General features: G+C 43.0%; 1 protein-coding gene across 1 annotated transcript in view; it reads right to left on the reverse strand.

Moving 5' to 3' along the window:
- FBXL2 (F-box and leucine rich repeat protein 2) overlaps positions 1-16850 on the reverse strand; it is a 114656-nt gene that overhangs the window by 11963 nt on the left and 85843 nt on the right. The window contains 1 exon segment of the mRNA XM_086720338.1: positions 16604-16660. Coding sequence (XP_086576464.1) covers positions 16604-16660 — 57 coding nt within the window.

The raw sequence follows: 16850 nt of genomic DNA on the forward strand, positions 1-16850 counted from the left end.
CATCGTGTACTATTACATACCCGCCAGAATGGCTAAAATGAAAAAGGGGAAGTAAGTTGCCGGGGAGGCCGCCGAGCAACCAGAACTCTCCTCCACCGCGGGGGCTCGGCTGTTGGGACCGCAAGGCACACACGTGTTCATCACAAGACGTTACAATACTGGTCGAATAGCCCCAACCTGGAAACCGCTCATACCGCAAGGAGAATGAACAACGTTCACTTCCATGCAAGAATATGGGGAAATTTCACAAACATAATGGAGAAGACGCCAGACACAGAGGAGTACACATGATAATTCCATTCACACAGTTTGGATAATAAAGTACAAAACAAGGGCAAAACTAATCTGGGGTTAGGGTCAGAAGTCACTCCCCTTGATGGTGGTGGGTGGGTGTCTGTTGGTGACCAGAAGGGAACAGCAGAAAAGGGCTGCCTGGAGTCTGCTAATGTTGATTCTTCATCATTCAGCTTATGCAAGTGGGTTGATATATATACTGATGATAAGTGCTCTTTTCTGCATGTATTTTACTTCAGTAAAAAATTAAAATTGAAAACAAAACCACCAGGGGAGCCTGCCTGGCTCAGTCAGAACAGCATGTGACTCTTGAGCTTGGGATCATGAGTTCAAGCCCTATGTTGGGTGTAGACATTACTTTCAATAAATAAATAAACTTTAAAAAAAAAAGGAAAAAAGAAAAGATAAAGCACCCTGTCAGATTATTCAGGATGTAAATGTAGATGCAGTTGGGCAATTAGAAGCCTACTATAATCTTTGAGACAAGGAAATGCCTGCTGGTTTGAGCCCAATGAGTTCTGAGGATGGGACAAATAAGGGGATGGATGAGAGGTGTTTCTGCAAAGGGAAAAAAGAATCAAGAAAGACTGATATTGGCAACAAGAAATAGGCAGCTGAGTACAAATTAGGGGGAAGGGAACCTAGAAAGAAAAAGAGAAATTCTGTCAGACGGTGATGCTTGAAAGGTTCCTCTTTGAGGTCTGTTTGAACAAGGGAAATATTTCCTTTCTCATGAATCCAACCACACTACATAATTCTTCATAAAATAGTATTTATGTAATCAATTACTGACGCTCATTCATTTTTAGCTTTAGAACTGATTTATGAATAAAGCCAGAAAACTTTTCAGGAGGCTGTTTAAATCAAGAAATTGAATTTGAAATTTTTTTAATTAAAAAAAATTTTTAAGTTTATTATTTGAGAGAGAGAGCGCGCGCGCACAGGGGAGGGACAGAGAGAGAGGGAGAGAGAGAGAATCTCAAGCAGGCTCCACACTGTCAGCGCAGAATCCAGTGTGGAGCTTGATCTCACGAACCATGAAATCACAACCTGAACCGAGATCAAGAGTCAGACGCTTGGGGCGCCTGGGTGGCGCAGTCGGTTAAGCGTCCGACTTCAGCCAGGTCACGATCTCACAGTCCGTGAGTTCGAGCCCCGCGTCAGGCGTCAGGCGCTGGGCTGATGGCTCAGAGCCTGGAGCCTGTTTCTGATTCTGTGTCTCCCTCTCTCTCTGCCCCCTCCTCCATTCATGCTCTGTCTCTCTCTGTCCCAGAAATAAATAAACGTTGAAAAAAAAAATTTTTAAAAAAGAGTCAGACGCTTAACCAACTGAGCCATCCAGGAGCACCCCCCAATTTTTTTGTGTGTCTTTGTTGTTGTTTTTTTGAGAGACAGAGCATGAATGGGGGAGGGGCAGAGAGAGAGGGAGACACAGAATCCGAAATAGGCTCCAGGCTCTGAGCTGTTAGCACACAGCCCGACGCAGGGCCTGAACTCATGAACTGTGAGATCATGACCTGAGCTGAAGTTGGACGCTTAATGGACTGAGCCACCCAGGCGCCCCCCCCCCCTTTTTAATTTTTTTTTTTTGAGAGAGCTGAAATTTTTTTAAAAGAAACAATTATTTACCATAAAGAACAACCAGAAACAAAGCGTGTATGTATGTATATTAATTTACATATACATATATCTGTGGATATACACGCATAGGCACCACGCGGATTAGAGGAAGATGACGATGGAGATAGTGTAAAAGTGTCAGCTTCATTGTTTTAATACAGAGGAACTGAGGAATTAAAACGTTAACAGTTGCCTCTGGGATCAAGCAGATACTCCCATATTAATTGAAAAGCTTCTATACTGGCATATGCAAGTATTTACATGATTTAAAACTGGTTTAATTTAAGGATAATCAGAGGAACCCTTGACCTGTTCCCTGAGTTCACAGGAAAATCTGCCAACATGGTTCACACAGAAGAAGGGCCTTTTAGTTTACGCTAATAAAGAGCTAAGAGTCAAAGCCTTCTGCTTTAAGCCACGATTTATACATTATCTCATTTATGCTTCAGAGCATCCCTGCAGAATAGGTATTATGATCTCCATTTTACAGATGAGGAAACTGAGGCTCAAAGAAGATGAGACTTGTCCATTATAATCAGCTCAGGCTAGCCTTAAAGCTTCTCCCCAACCCCAGTATTTTCTTCCCCCTCCCCCACCCCTGGCATCCTACAGATTTATGACTGGTTGTTATTTCCTCGTCTGTTCATGATAGGTATGTTAGGAGGAAGGAATATTCCAGAAAACAAGCTTACCACTGCTAGGCATTATCTAGTTAGGAGTTCCACATTCTGGAAGTGAGCAGCTGATGCGAGCCTTCCTGAGAACTCAGGTGGAGGTAGGGCAAGGGGAAGGCAGGGACAAAGGAGCACAGTAGGAAGGACTGCTTTTAAATGCAACACAGCATAAAGTAAGTAAGGGAGGTGGGGGGCGGGGGGAGAAAAATCATCTCTCCATCTCACAGAAAATTTCTCTAGAAGGAACAGACAGAGGTTATCCCTGAGGGGGTAGGGGAACAGGGTAATTAAGGGTTTTAAATAAGAGTGGGATTTTTCTCTTGTATTCTTGGCACTGAAAAAATTTTTTAATTTTTTCTTTTGAATTTTATCAAATGTTTTCTCTGCATTAATTGATGCAATCGATAATTCTTCTTCTGTAGCCTGTTAACATGGTGGTTACACTGATTCATTTTCAAATATTAAACCAGACTTGTGTCCCTGGAATAAATTGTGCTTGGTCAGGGTAATAAATATTTTTATATATTGCTGAATTCTATTTGCTAATGTTTTGTTAAGGAAGGGCATTTGCTTGTATATCTATATAAGCAATATATATTGGCAGTTTAAAAATTATAAATTCAATTACTTTAGTACTAACAAGGTTATTCAAATGATCCTTTATAATGAACGAGCTGTGTTGGTCTGTGTTTTTGTGTTTTTTTTTTTTAAGTTTATTCAAGAGAGAGAGACAGAGAGAGCAGGGGAGAGGCAGAGAAAGAGTCCCAAGTGGCTCTGCACTGTAAGCACAGAGCCTGAGGTGGGGCTCGAACCTACGAATCGCGGGATCATGACCTGAGCCTAAAGCAAGAGTCAGGCACCTAAACCAACTGAGCTGCCGGTGCCCTTTAGTTCGTGCTTTTAAATGTACTAGGTGAAGTGGTCAAAGTGATTTCTGTGAGATGTTCCTAGCATTCCCTTACCATCCTTAATGTCTTCAGGGCTGGTGGTGATGCCCCGTGTCTCACTCAGTATGTTCGTGGTGTTGTAACAGAATGCTACAGACGAGCTGGCTTACAAACAACAGACCTCTCTCTCTCATGGTTTGGGGGCCAGAAGTCCCAGGTCATGGTGGAGGCATATCTGATATGGTGGCCGGAGACAGCCCCCTTCCTGGTTCACAGCCAAGGTCTTCTCACTGCATAGTCCTCAAGTGGTGGATGTGGGAGGCTCCATCTGGAGGCTGTTTTATAAGAGCATCTAACTCATTCATGAATCACCTCCCATTCAACATATGAATTTTGGGGGGACACACACATTAGCAACAATAGTACCCTCTTTCATTCTTGATATTGGTAATTTGTGTCTTCTCTTGGTCTTGCTAGAGCTCTGTTTCAAAGAATTGGTTTGCTGATTTTCTTCTATTTTTCACATTTCAATTTCATTGGGTTCTCTCATTTTTTCTTTCTTTTCCTTATTTTGCTCTATATCCTTTCTTTTCCTTATTTTGATCTTCTTTTTCTGGTTTCATATGGGTGGGAGTTTAAGATTACTGACATTTGTTTCAAAGTTCATTTTATTTATTTTAAGTAATCTCTACACCCAACATGGGGCTCAAACTCAACCCTGAGATCAAGTCATGTGCTCTACCGACTGAGCCAGCCAGGTGCCCCAAGACTTTACTTATTTTAACGTAATCATTTAATGCCATATATTTACCTGTTAGCATTGTTTTGCTATATCCAACACATTTTGATATATTTTAATTTTCATTTAGTTTAACTTTTAAAAAAATTGCTCTTGGGGTGCCTGGCTGGCCCAGTTGGTGAAGTACACGACTCTTGATCTCGGGGTTGTGAGTTTGAGCCCCATGTTGGGTGTAGAGATTAAAGGATAAAAAAAAAAAAAAAAAAAAAAAAAGAAATGCTTCTTTCCAAGAGACAGGTGTATTTGCTGGAGTGACATGGCCAAAATTTGTTCTTATGGTTGATACGTTAACTTTTGGGGGAACGTAATACAGACTTGCTTTAGAAAAAATGGGTGAGGGGCACATGGCTGCCTCAGCTGGTGAAGCACACAACTCTTGACCTCAGGGGCTGTCTAAATTCGAGCCCCATGCTGGGTGTAGAGAGTACTTAAATATATAAAAAAAAAAAAAAACTTCCCTTGACTCCTCCTCTTTGACCAATGGATTATTTAGAAGTGTGTTGTTTAATTTCCATATCTTCAGAAATCCTGTTACCTTGTGTTATTGATTTCTAGTTTGATCCTACTGTGGTCAGAGAACACATTCTGGATTATTTCTTTTTAAATTTTAAGGTTTTTTTTGAGGTGTTTTATGGATATAGATACGGCCTCTTTTTGTACATGTCCCATGGTCTCTTGAGAAGAATGTGTTTTGCTGTTGTGTTCTTTTTTATTTTTTTTAAATGTTTATTTTGACGCAAGTGAGCACAAGTGGGGGAGGGGCAGAGAAAGAGAGAGAAAGAATCCCAAGCAGGTTCCGTGTTGCCAGTGTGGGGCCCCACTGGGACTCTAACCCCATGAACTGTCAGATCATGACCTGAGCTGAAATCGAGAGTCGGATGCTTAACCCACTGAGCCACCTAGGCACCCCTTGATGTTGTATAATATAAATGTCCAGTAGGTCTATATGTCCATATTCTATAAATGTCCATATTCTATAAATGTCCATTAGGTCCTTAATGGTGTGGAGTTTTTTGTTTTTTTTTTTTGCATCTACCCTTATGGTTTTTTTCCCCCAAGTTTTTACTTAAACTCCAGCTAATTAACATACAGTGCAATATTAATTTCAGGCATAGAATTTAGTGATTCATCACTTACATAACAATACTCGGTGCTCATCACAAGTGCCCTCCCTAATCCTCATCACCTATTTCTACCCATTCTTCTGCCCACTTCTCCTCTGGTAACGATCAATTTGTTCTTTATAGTTAAGAGTCTGTTTCTTGGTTTGCCTCTCTCCACCCTGCTCCCACCCCCTCACCATCATATTCATTTGCTTTGTTTCTTAAACTCCATATATCAGTGAAATCATATTTTTGTCTTTCTCTGACTTACTTCACTTTAGCATAATACTCTCTAGCTCCATCCATGTCACTGCAAATGGCAAGGTTTCATTTTTTAATGGTTGAGTAATATTCTGCTGTGTGTGTGTGTGTGTGTGTGTGTGTGTGTGTGTGTGTGTGTGTGTGTACATCTTTATCCATTCATCAGTCAATGGACATTTGGGCTCTTTCCATAATTTGGCTATTGTTGATGATGCTGCTATAAACACTGGGGTGCATGCATCTCTTCAAATCGGTATTTTTGTACCCTCTGGGTAAATACCTAGCAGTAAAATTGCTGGATCATAGTGCAGTTCTATTTTTAACTTTTTAAGGAACTTCCATACTGTTTTCCAGAGTGGCTGCACCAGTTTGCACTCTCATACTGGTGTCGAGTTCTATATCCTTGTTGATTTTCTGGCTGGTTGCACTATCAATTGTTGAGAGAATACTGACGTGTCCAACTGTAATTGTGGATTTTCTAATAGTTTTTGCTTCACATAATTTGCAATTCTGTTGTTTGGTGCATATACATTATGGATTGCATTGTCATCTTGGTGGACTGACCTTCTTATCACTATGTCACGTCTTTCTCTCTCCCTGGTAGTTTTCCTTGCTCTGAAGTTTACTGTATCCAACAATAATATAACCATTCCTGTTTTCTTTTGTTTAAAGTTTCTTTTGTATATCTGTCCCTTTTTTTACTTTAGCCAACCAATAATGTGACATTTGAAGTGAGTTTCTTATAGCTTATGCTTGGATCATGTTATTTTATCCACTCTGGCACTCTCTGCCTTTTAATTGGTATATCGAGACCATTTATGTTTAATGATATGCTTGGGCTTATGTTTGGCCCTTTTCCCCTATTCTTTCAGCTCTTCATTTCTCTACCTTACCATGAGTTTCTGAAACATTTTTTAAAATTCCGTTTTGGTTTACCTACTGTGTTTGAGTGTTTCTCTTTTGTAGACTTCTTAGTGGTTGCTCTAGATATTATATTATGCAACCATAACTTATCACAACCTATTGGCATCAAGATTTTACCAACTTGAGTAAAATATGGAAACTTTACCTCCCTTTTAAAAAGTCCTTTCACCCTTCCTCATTTATAATATGTTGTCTTTTTTTTTTCCAGTGAACTCTAAGCCCAACATGGAGTTCAAATTCACAAATTTGAGATCAAGAGTCGTAGGCTCTAGTGACTGAGCCAGCCAGGTGCCCCTATCATATGTTGTGTTAATTACTTCCTCTATATGCACTGAGAACCACAGCAGACAAGGTTATAATTTTTGCTTCATCAAATAAAATTTAGAAAACTCAGAATTTAGAAATTTAGAAAATTTAGAAAAAAATCTGTTGTATTTACACATTTTTCCTTGTTCTTTCCACGGTTGTTTCTTCCTTAATGTCCTAAGATCCCTTTTTTCATGATTTCCATTCTTTCCTTAAAATTCTGATTGGGGTAAAAACCACATAACTTGTAATTTACCATCTTTAACATTTTTTAAAAAAAAATTTTTTTTACCGTTTATTTATTTTTTTTTTTTTTGAGACAGAGAGAGACAGAGCATGAATGGGGGAGGGTCAGAGAGAGAGGGAGACACAGAATCTGAAACAGGCTCCAGGCTCTGAGCTGTCAGCACAGAGCCCGACGCGGGGCTCGAACTCACGGACCGCAAGATCGTGACCTGAGCCAAAGTCAGACGTTTAACCGACTGAGCCACCCAGGCGCCCCCATCTTTAACATTTTAAAGCGTACGGTTCAATAGTGTTTCATATGCCTACATTATTGTGCAATGGATCTTCAGAACTTTTTCATTTTGCAAAACTGAAACTCTACCCATTAAACACTCCTCATCTCCCCTCCTCCAGCCCCTGGCAATCACCATTCTACTTTGTTTCTATGAATTTGACTACTGTAGATACCCTCATGTAAGTGTAATCACACAGTATGTCTTTTTTTCTTTTTAGATTTTACTGTGCTAAAAACACATAAACTCTATCCTAACACATTTTAGGTGTATCGTTGACTTAGGTACAATGTTGTACAGCAGATCTCTAGACCTTATTTATCTTACTCAACTAAAACTTTATGCATGTTGATAAATAACTCCCCAATTTCCAACCCCCACACACCCTGGTAACCACCATTCCAGTCTTTAATCTTATAAATTAGACTATTTTAGACAGTGCATGTAAATGGAATTGTGTGGTACTTGTCTTTCTGTGTCTGGTGTATTTCACCTAGCATAATGTCCTAAAGGTCCATCCACGTTGTCAAATAGTGCAGAATTTCCCTCTTTTTTGAGAGTGAATGGTATTATATTGTATGTATATACCACATTTTATATATCCATTCATCTGCTGATGGACATTTTAGGTTGTTTCCCCATCTTAGCTATTGTGAATAGTGCTACAATGAAAATGAGAGTGCTAATCTCTCTTCAAGGTGCTGATTTAAATTCTTTTGCATATATACCTAGAAGTGGAATTGCAGGATCGTATTGTAGTTGGATTTAAATTTTGAGGAATCTCCATCTTGTCTTCCACAGTGGCTGCACCGTATTGTATCCCTACCAACAGTGCACAAGGCTTCTGGTTCTTCCACATCCTTGCCAACACTTAAAAAAATTTTTTTAATAGCCATCCTGGCAAGTATGATATTTATTTGCATTCTCTTGATGATTAGTGAAGAGCATTTATTCATGTATCTGCTTGCCATTTGTGTATCTTTTTTTGAGAAATATCTATCCAAGTCCTCAGCCTATTTTAATCAGGTTATTAGTTTTTTTGTTACTGAGTTATATATAACTTGGAGATGAATCCCTTAGCAGAGAAATGGCTTGCAATATTTTCTCCTGTTCTACAGGTTGCCATTTCACGCTACTGATTGTTTTCTTTTGCAGAAGCTTTTTAGTTGGATGTAATCCTGTTTGTGTAATTTTGTTTTTGCAGCCTGAACTTTTGGTGTCATATCTGTGAAATCACTGCCAAGACCAATGTCATAAAGCTTTCCCCTCTTTTCCTCTAGGGGTCTGTGTATGTATGTGTGTAATCTCTATGTCCAAAGTGGGGCTCAAACTCGTGACTCTGAGATCAAGAGCTGCATGCTCTACAGATTGAGCCAGCCGGGCACCCCTCCTCTAGCATTCTTACAGTTCAGATCTCATATTTAAGTCTTTGATTCATTTTTGAGTTGTTTTTTTATGTATGAATAAAGTTCAGGTCCAATTTCATTCTGTTACATGTGGATATCCAGTTTTCCCAACACCGTTTGCTGAAGAGATTATCCTTTTCTCATTGTGTGTTCTTGACATCCTTGTTGAACATCAGTTGACTATATGCACATGGATTCATTTCTGGGCTCTCTATTGGGTTCCACTGATCTACATGTTGGTATTTATACCAGTACCATACTGTTTTGGTTACTGTAGTTTCAATATATAACTTGAAATCAGAAGTGTGATGCCTTCAGCTTTGCTCTTTCTCAGGATTGCTTTGGCTATTCAGGACCTTTGGTGGCTCCATATGAACTACAGCATCACTCTATTTCCGTAAAAAATATTTTTGAAATTTTGATAGGCACTGCATTGAATCTGTAGATTGCTTTGGGTAGTATGGGACATTTTAATAATATTAATTCCTCCAACCCGGGAACATGGGATGTCTTTCCATTTGTTTCATTTCTTTCATCAATGTTTTATAGTTTTCAGTATGTAAGTGTTGCACTTCCTTAGTTTACTCTTAAGTATTTTATTCTTTTTGGCGCTACTGGAAATGGAATTATTTTTCCTAATCCCCTTTTCAAATAGCTCTTTGTTAATGTATACAAAATACAACCAAATTTTGTATGTTGATTTTGTATCCTGTAAGTTTACTGAATTTATTTACTAGTTCTTTAAGTTTTTAAAATGAAGTCTTTGGGGGTTTTCTCTATATAATACTAAGTTGTCTGCAAACAGGGATATGTTTACTTCTTCCCTGCCAATGTTGATGTCTTTTATCTTTTTTTGTTTTTTTTTAAATCTAACCTCTCTGGCTAAGACTTTTTAGCCTTAATGAAAAGGTATAGAATTTCAACAAATGCTTTTTCTGCATCTACTGAAGTGATCTTGTGATTTTATCCTTTATTCTACTAATGTCCTGTTGGATTCAGTTTGCTAGTATTTTATTGAGGATGTACCCATCTATATTCAGTAGGGATATTGGCCTGTAATTTTCGTTTCTCGTGGTGTGTTTAGCTTTGGTACAAGAATAATGTTTGCCTATAAAATGAGTTCAGAGGTGTTTTTATCTCTTTAAGTTTTTGAAAACTTTTGAGAAGAACTGGCATTAATTCCTCTTTAAGTGTTCGGTAAAATTCACCAGTGAAGTTACTTGGTCCCAGGCTTTTCATTAGGTGGTTTCTGATGACTGATTCAATCTCTATACTGGTTATGATTCTGATTAAAGATTTCTATTTCTCCATGACTTAGTTTTAGTAGGTTATATGTTTCTAGGAATTCATTCATTTGTTCTAGGTTATCCCGTTTGTTGGCAAATAACTGTTCACAGTTATGTCCATGATTCTTTGTATTCACATCTTAAGTTGTAATGTCTCTTCTCTTGTTTCTGACTTCAATTGCCTTTCTCTTTTTTTCCATAGTCTGAGAGTTTGCCAATTTTATTTTTTCAAGAAACTCTGTTTCATTTATTTTTTTCTATTTTCTCCTTTTAAATTTATATCCGCTTTAATCTTTGTTATTTTCTTCTTTTGGCTAACCTTGGGCTTGGTTTGCTTCTTCCTTTCCAGCTTCTTTCTAGCTCTAAGTGTAAAGTTAGATTGCTTTAGGTCTAGTCGTGTATCTAGGTCATGGTTTTTTATTCATTTAGCCACTCTATGTCTTCTGATAGAGGAATTTAATCCGCTTACATTTAGAGTGATTATTGGGTTACCTGGGTGGCTCAGTCAGTTAAGCATCTCACTTTGGCTCAGGTCATGATCTCATGGCTCATGAGTTCGAGCCCCGCATCAGGCTCTGTGCTGGCAGCTCGGAGCCTGGAGCCTGCTTCGGATTCTGTCTCCCTCTCTCTCTGCCCCTCCCCACCTCGTGCTCTGTCTCTCTCTGTCTCTCAAAAATAAACATTAAAAAAAAATTTTAAACATTTGGAATGATTATTGATAAGGAAGGACTTGCTATTTTTAAAGCTAAGGAAGTTCATTTACAGCAGAGATAGGAGGCTGATATGATAGTACTCAGACTTGTTTTTTCTCATCCCCTTTCTTCCACTTCTACTAGGCTGCCAGGGGTCTCCTAGGACTCAGAAGTGTGTGTATGTGCATGTGTGCATGTATGTGTGTGTGTATGTCCCACATCCTGGGCAGTGCTCCCCACCAAAAGCCAGGGACTTAATGGAAATTTATGGAAACATCAAAAAAAATTAAAAATCCAAGCCACTCGTCTGTTAAAGTTAGGATAGGCCATGACCTAAGGAATCCAGACACTTTCCTCTTCCCCAGGGCCCAGAATCTTGCCCTGAAATCTGTTCCAACAAGAACACTGAAACAAGAAACGGCTTTTCCTCCCCCTCACCTCTCTGAGTTTGGTGCTGTGAAACTGAAGGCGTTGGCCAGGCTGCCTTGACAAGGTTGCTTGATACTGTGAGTCAGGGGAACATAGGGGGTTTAGGATTTCTGATTGCAGGAGCTCCTCGACTGCTCCTTCCTCCAAAAAATCAGCTTCTCATAGAAGGTTTCTAGCATGGCCAGGGAGCTGCTGGCAGTCTCCAGAAAAGGGCTGCAATCCTTGGGACCTGAGCACCATAGTTGTAGGGACCACCTTTATCACTGACACAAAAGTTTCTCAGATTTGGGCTGGCTTGTTTATATCTCACTTTGTTCCAAAAGAGGATTGAAAGTGGCTTCCCCTGGCTAAGCCTTGTGCCAGGTGCTATTGGTAGAGGAGAGAGGGAAGATCCTGTCTCTGCCTTCTGGGAATTGATGTCCAAATCACAAGCCTAGACTACTCCTAAATTCCCATTGCTAATAGTGTAACCACTAAAAAATAAATAAATAAATAAATAAATAAATAAAAATCAAGGCATAGAGATATGGCTAAAAAAGCCAACAGATAAGTCAAAATACAATTAAATATTTAGTTAACCCAAAAAGAAGGTGGGAAAAGAGGGGCAAAGAATAGAAAACAAAAGGGGAAAAACACCCAACCGTATCAATATTACATTAAATATAAAGGACTAAACATTTCGATTGAAAGAGAGTTTCTCAAACTGGATAAAATCAAGCTAGTCTTTATATATGAAAACATAGATTGGGGCGCCTGGGTGGCGCAGTCGGTTAAGCGTCCGACTTCAGCCAGGTCACGATCTTGCGGTCCGTGAGTTCGAGCCCCGCGTCGGGCTCTGGGCTGATGGCTCAGAGCCTGGAGCCTGTTCCCGATTCTGTGTCTCCCTCTCTCTCTGCCCCTCGCCCGTTCATGCTCTGTCTCTCTCTGTCCCCAAAATAAATAAACGTTGAAAAAAAAAAAATTAAAAAAAAAAAAAAAAAGAAAACATAGACAAGCTGGAAGAAAATGAGATGCCAGGCAAAAAGTAAGCATAAAAAGACATATTAAAATTGGTAGACTTCCAGACAATGAGTTTTTTCAGTGATAAAGGACATTTAATAGTGATAAAAATGTCAATTCATCAGGAAGATATAGCTAGCCATCATAAATTTGTATGCACCCACATCGGAGGATAAGACCTCAGTGAGGATAAACTTAAAGTCTCAGCCATGGGATACTGTGTACTGGGAGTGGGGTTTAGCCCCAGCAGCTGGTACAGGATTTGTGGGTCCCCTGTGGGCTTGGAGTTGCTCTGCTCATAAAGTTTCAGGAGTGACCCGAGTCTAGCTGAGATAACCAGAAGGCATGAATAAACCAGGGTCCCTAATTTGGAAGCAAAATATGGGCCAGCTGGCTCTCGGGCATGCCACGGAACACCGGGCCTTCGGACTGCGAGCCCTCACCTCCGCTTCTCACCGTCAGCCTGGGAGGTCTCACAGACACCCTGGAGAGGGACAGGTCTGCCCACTTAGCAGGAGCCGTGAGGCCCTGGTCCTGCCTGCCACTGAGCCTCATGTCCTCTCCTCCCTCACTCTGAAACCCAGCCATGGCTTCCGTCAGGCTAAGAGTATGTACTGTTTCCAGCACACAAACGGCTGGTAAGCCCTTCTTGACCTTTATGCCTGCTCCTGCTTCGAGGCTGGCTCAGCAGGGGCAGCTGGGTGTCTCAGTCGGTCAAGCGTCCGTCTCACGGTTCCACGGGTTCGAGTCCCGCATGGGGCGCTGCGCTGACAGCGCGGGGTCTTCTCGGGATTCTTTCTCCTTCTCTCTCTGCCCCTCCCCCACTCACGCTGTCTCTGTCTCTCAAAACAAGTAAGTAAACTTAAAAAAAATTAAAAAGAACACCTGGGCTCAGCAGCTGAGAGATAAACAGAACGACAGCTGTGCTAAGTGAAGGTGAATCTTGAGGATCAAGGGAGTGAGTCAATAAGTGACCAGACGATTTAAGGGAGAGGGAGGGGACATCGAGTGGGGACTGGCAATCCCAAGATGGTGGGTTCAAAGTACCCATTTAGGTTCGATTCAGGTTGCAGGTGGGTGACAGGAGTGACTGGGAAAGACAGGAGATGCTGGTCAGATTGTGAGCTGTGACACTGAGACATCAACAGCACACAGTCTGCTTCACGCTGTTATCTTCCAAGGCGTTAAATGTTTCACTTTAAAATGGACAACGTATTCACCTAAATGGTACCAAGTCCCTATTTTTCCTCTAGAGCAGTTGAGTGGCGTTTCGATAACGAGATTGTCTCGTATCCCCAGGAGCGGCCTTCTAGCAGTTGGGTGACTTAAATGCTTGTCATTCTGAAAGGGCAGTGACTGACCAGGCCCCGGACAGCCTGGGCTTCCTACACAACATCCCTAAGCTCTGACCAATCTGGATGAAAGATAAAGCTCTACAGCAATGAAGACAGGAATGGGGCTTTTGCTTTTAGGGTATATTCCTTACTCTTTAATATAATAAACTGCCTGGGGCGCCTGGGGGGGCTCAGTCGGTTAAGCGTCCGACTTTAGCTGAGGTCACGATCTCGTGGCTTGTGGGTTCGAGCCCCGCGTCGGGCTCTGTGCTGATGGCTCGGAGCCTGGAGGCTGCCTCCGATTCTGTGTCTCCTCCTCTCTCTGCCCCTCCCCTGCTCATGCTCTGTCTCTCAATAACAAATAAATGTTAAAAAAAATTTTTTTTAATGTGTATATAATAAACTGCTAAAATTCTTCTTGGATAGTCTCTGGGACAAATGAGTTGCATAATAAGATTTTCAAAAGTCCCTCCAAACTGGCTCTGGCATTGAAAACGAAAGCAGGAAACAAAGCAAGTTTGAAAATCAACAGAACCTACCGGTGACACGGCCTAAGCCTACAAGTTAAAACTAGGGCGCGTCTAAGGACGGCCTCAGAAACTGAAATGTTGGGAGCTGAGACGTGATGGTCACCTGGCTTTGGACCAGTGGTCACTTCCCTCCTCCTGCTCGCAGATCTTTACAGTAAGACACAAAAGCCGTTTTTCAAAATTCTGAGTCTGTGGAGCCTTCCCCCCAGTAGTAACTGCCTCTTCTGATCTCTGCAGGCTGGGGTCGCGGTCCCCGAGGCGGACCCCAGAGAGGCCCGTCCCCAGCTCTGTCGAGAGACAGCACCGTCTGAAGCTCCCTCAATAAGGCGGGCCGCCTGCTGGCCGGCACGGGGCTGCTCTCGGTGGCCACCTGGCTCAGCATGAGGCCTGCAGGGAAGGGGTGGGCAGGAGCCACTGGGCACACTCACGGCCTGCCGGCCTCTAACCTCCGGGTGCACTGCGGGCACGGGCGCTGCACACGGGCGCAGTCCGCACGGGAGGCGCGCACTTCTCCCCAGGTCCGCGCTCTCACTTGAGGGCTGCCCCCGTCACAGTGCCTAGTGCTCCCGGAGCACGGTATCCCCAAAATGAGGATCCAGGCCACCTCTCCAGAGTTTCAGAGTGAGCATCAAGTTGGCCTCTCCTGGTGAATTTTTTTTCATCTTTGAAAAAGTTTCATGATTTAAGTTTATTCATTTTGAGAGCGTGCGAGTGGAGGAGGGGCAGAGCGAGGGAGAGAGAGAATGCCAAGCAGGAACTCACAAACCACGAGATCACAACCTGAGCTGAAGTCGAGTCAGACGCTCAACCGACTGAGCCACCAGGTGCCCCCTCATGACCCGTCTTTTATTCTCCGGGGCCTAGAATAGAGCCTGGCACGTGGTGGCCAACAGGGGTTCGTAGGCTGAATGGGGTGAACGTGCAACAGACGTAATCCAGATCGTTCCTCGTTCTGTCCTGGCGATTACGCATTATCAACGCTAAGCTTGGACTGCAACTGCCACTGTTTCCCTGCTTTTCTGCTAATAATCCTTCTTAGTTTTTATTTGGGGCTCTTGGACTTTTGGCTTTATTATAGCTCATCTTTCATTCTAAGTCCCATTTCTAGAAGGAGCTTGTAGAAGTATAGGGACAAGATGGAGAAGACTTTCAGTCGCCAGTGTCCCTGCTGGGAGAACACCTGACATCTGTCAGACGGACCCACTCTGTCGCCAGCGGGCCCCACACTCCTCGGGAGCCACAGAGCTAGTAGGAGGTTTGCTGTGCCGGGTGGGCCTCCACTTGGGTCCCTCCACCCTGATCCGAGATTTCTGGTGGATGCTGATGAAGGCCTGGGAGTCTGAGTGCAGGGTACCTCAGGGCAGGGCAGCAAGAACGCTGAGCAGCCAAGAGGAGGGGTTGAAGTGGGAAATAAAGCACAGGGCTCCTGAATTTCCCATCTCTGAGAGCCTGGGGGTCAAGGGGGATAGGAGTAGAGAGGGTCAAGTCAATTATAAAACTGGATCTGAACTAATTTGGGAGTAAAGGCAGCACTACAAAATTATCTGCATTCCATATGCAGACATGTAGGGAGGGAGACAATTCAGAGGGTTTGGATACAATCTGACTCCAGACCCTTCACAAAAAAGAAAGTACCAGAGCTGTCCACGTCCAGCTGGACTTGTACCTGGAGGGAAAAGTATCCAGAGGAAATGTGACTATAAGGAAAACTGGTGGGGACGATAACTCAAGGCCAAAGGAGTTTGAATGACGTTATAAAAAGTTCTAGCCCCTGAGGAGAGAGCAAGTTTCAAAGACCACGGTTTCTGTAGCTTAAGAAAAACCTGTGGTGTGCCTCAGGGGGAGGAGAAAGACCAGACTCCGTGGAGGCCAAGAGATCTGGGGCCTCTGAGCAGTCGTGCGACTTCGGGCAAGTTTCTTAGCTGCTCTGAGCCGCAGGGTCCTCACCGCTAAAGAGGGGACGTCCAGAGTGCCTCCACCCAGGGCTGCGGGGGGATTAAAACGAGGCAGTGTGTCCAGGGGCACAGCACAGCTTACACGGGCTCGCCCAGTGAGCGCAAGGATGCCTTCCTTGTCCGGGCTCGCTCGCCGTCTAACGGCCACTCGTGAAACGTGCACGAGAGGTCCGCATGGCCAAGAGTCTCGGTGACACTTTTCACGGCTCATTTAGGATCCTGCGAGGTATTCTCATGCCCGTCCCCCTGTAGATACATGCGAGCAGGTATGGAATGCACGTATGACACAAGGATGGCCTCAATCTCTTGTCTAGATCTATCATCGAAACATGCTGAGTTCGCCGTCCCTGAGACGATGACTGTGAACGGACTGGTAAGGACGCGGGTCCCTAGACTAGGTTTGCATCGTAAAATGAAAGCAGGAACATCTAGATACCCTGCCTCCCGAGTCAGCCCAACTAACAGATCTTTGAAACCAAGAATGTTGGCGCCTTTACAGAAAGGAAAACCAGAGAGACTCTCGGTGCCAGGGGAGAGCTCTTTCGTCCCTAAGCGGTGCATAATGTCACGAAAATCCCCAACTCACCAGGGCTTGCAGCTTGGGACAGTGGACGGAGAGCTGGATGAGAGTGCTGTCGGTTATCTGCAGACAAACACGCTGTGTCAGTGTGGCTTCTACGCCAGAACCTAGCGCCTGATTTGGGCTTCTCCTGAACACGAGGATCGAAGGTGCAAAACGGAACTGAAAGCTCATCGCCAGCACACCCGGGCTGGGGGCTCCTCTCACTGCAGGCAACCTCAGACCTGCCCACTCGTATGGTCACTACACTGCT

The sequence above is a fragment of the Puma concolor genome, chromosome C2, assembly GCF_028749965.1.
Source record: "Puma concolor isolate L17-30 chromosome C2, mPumCon1.1.hap2, whole genome shotgun sequence".
Classification (NCBI taxonomy): domain Eukaryota; kingdom Metazoa; phylum Chordata; class Mammalia; order Carnivora; family Felidae; genus Puma; species Puma concolor.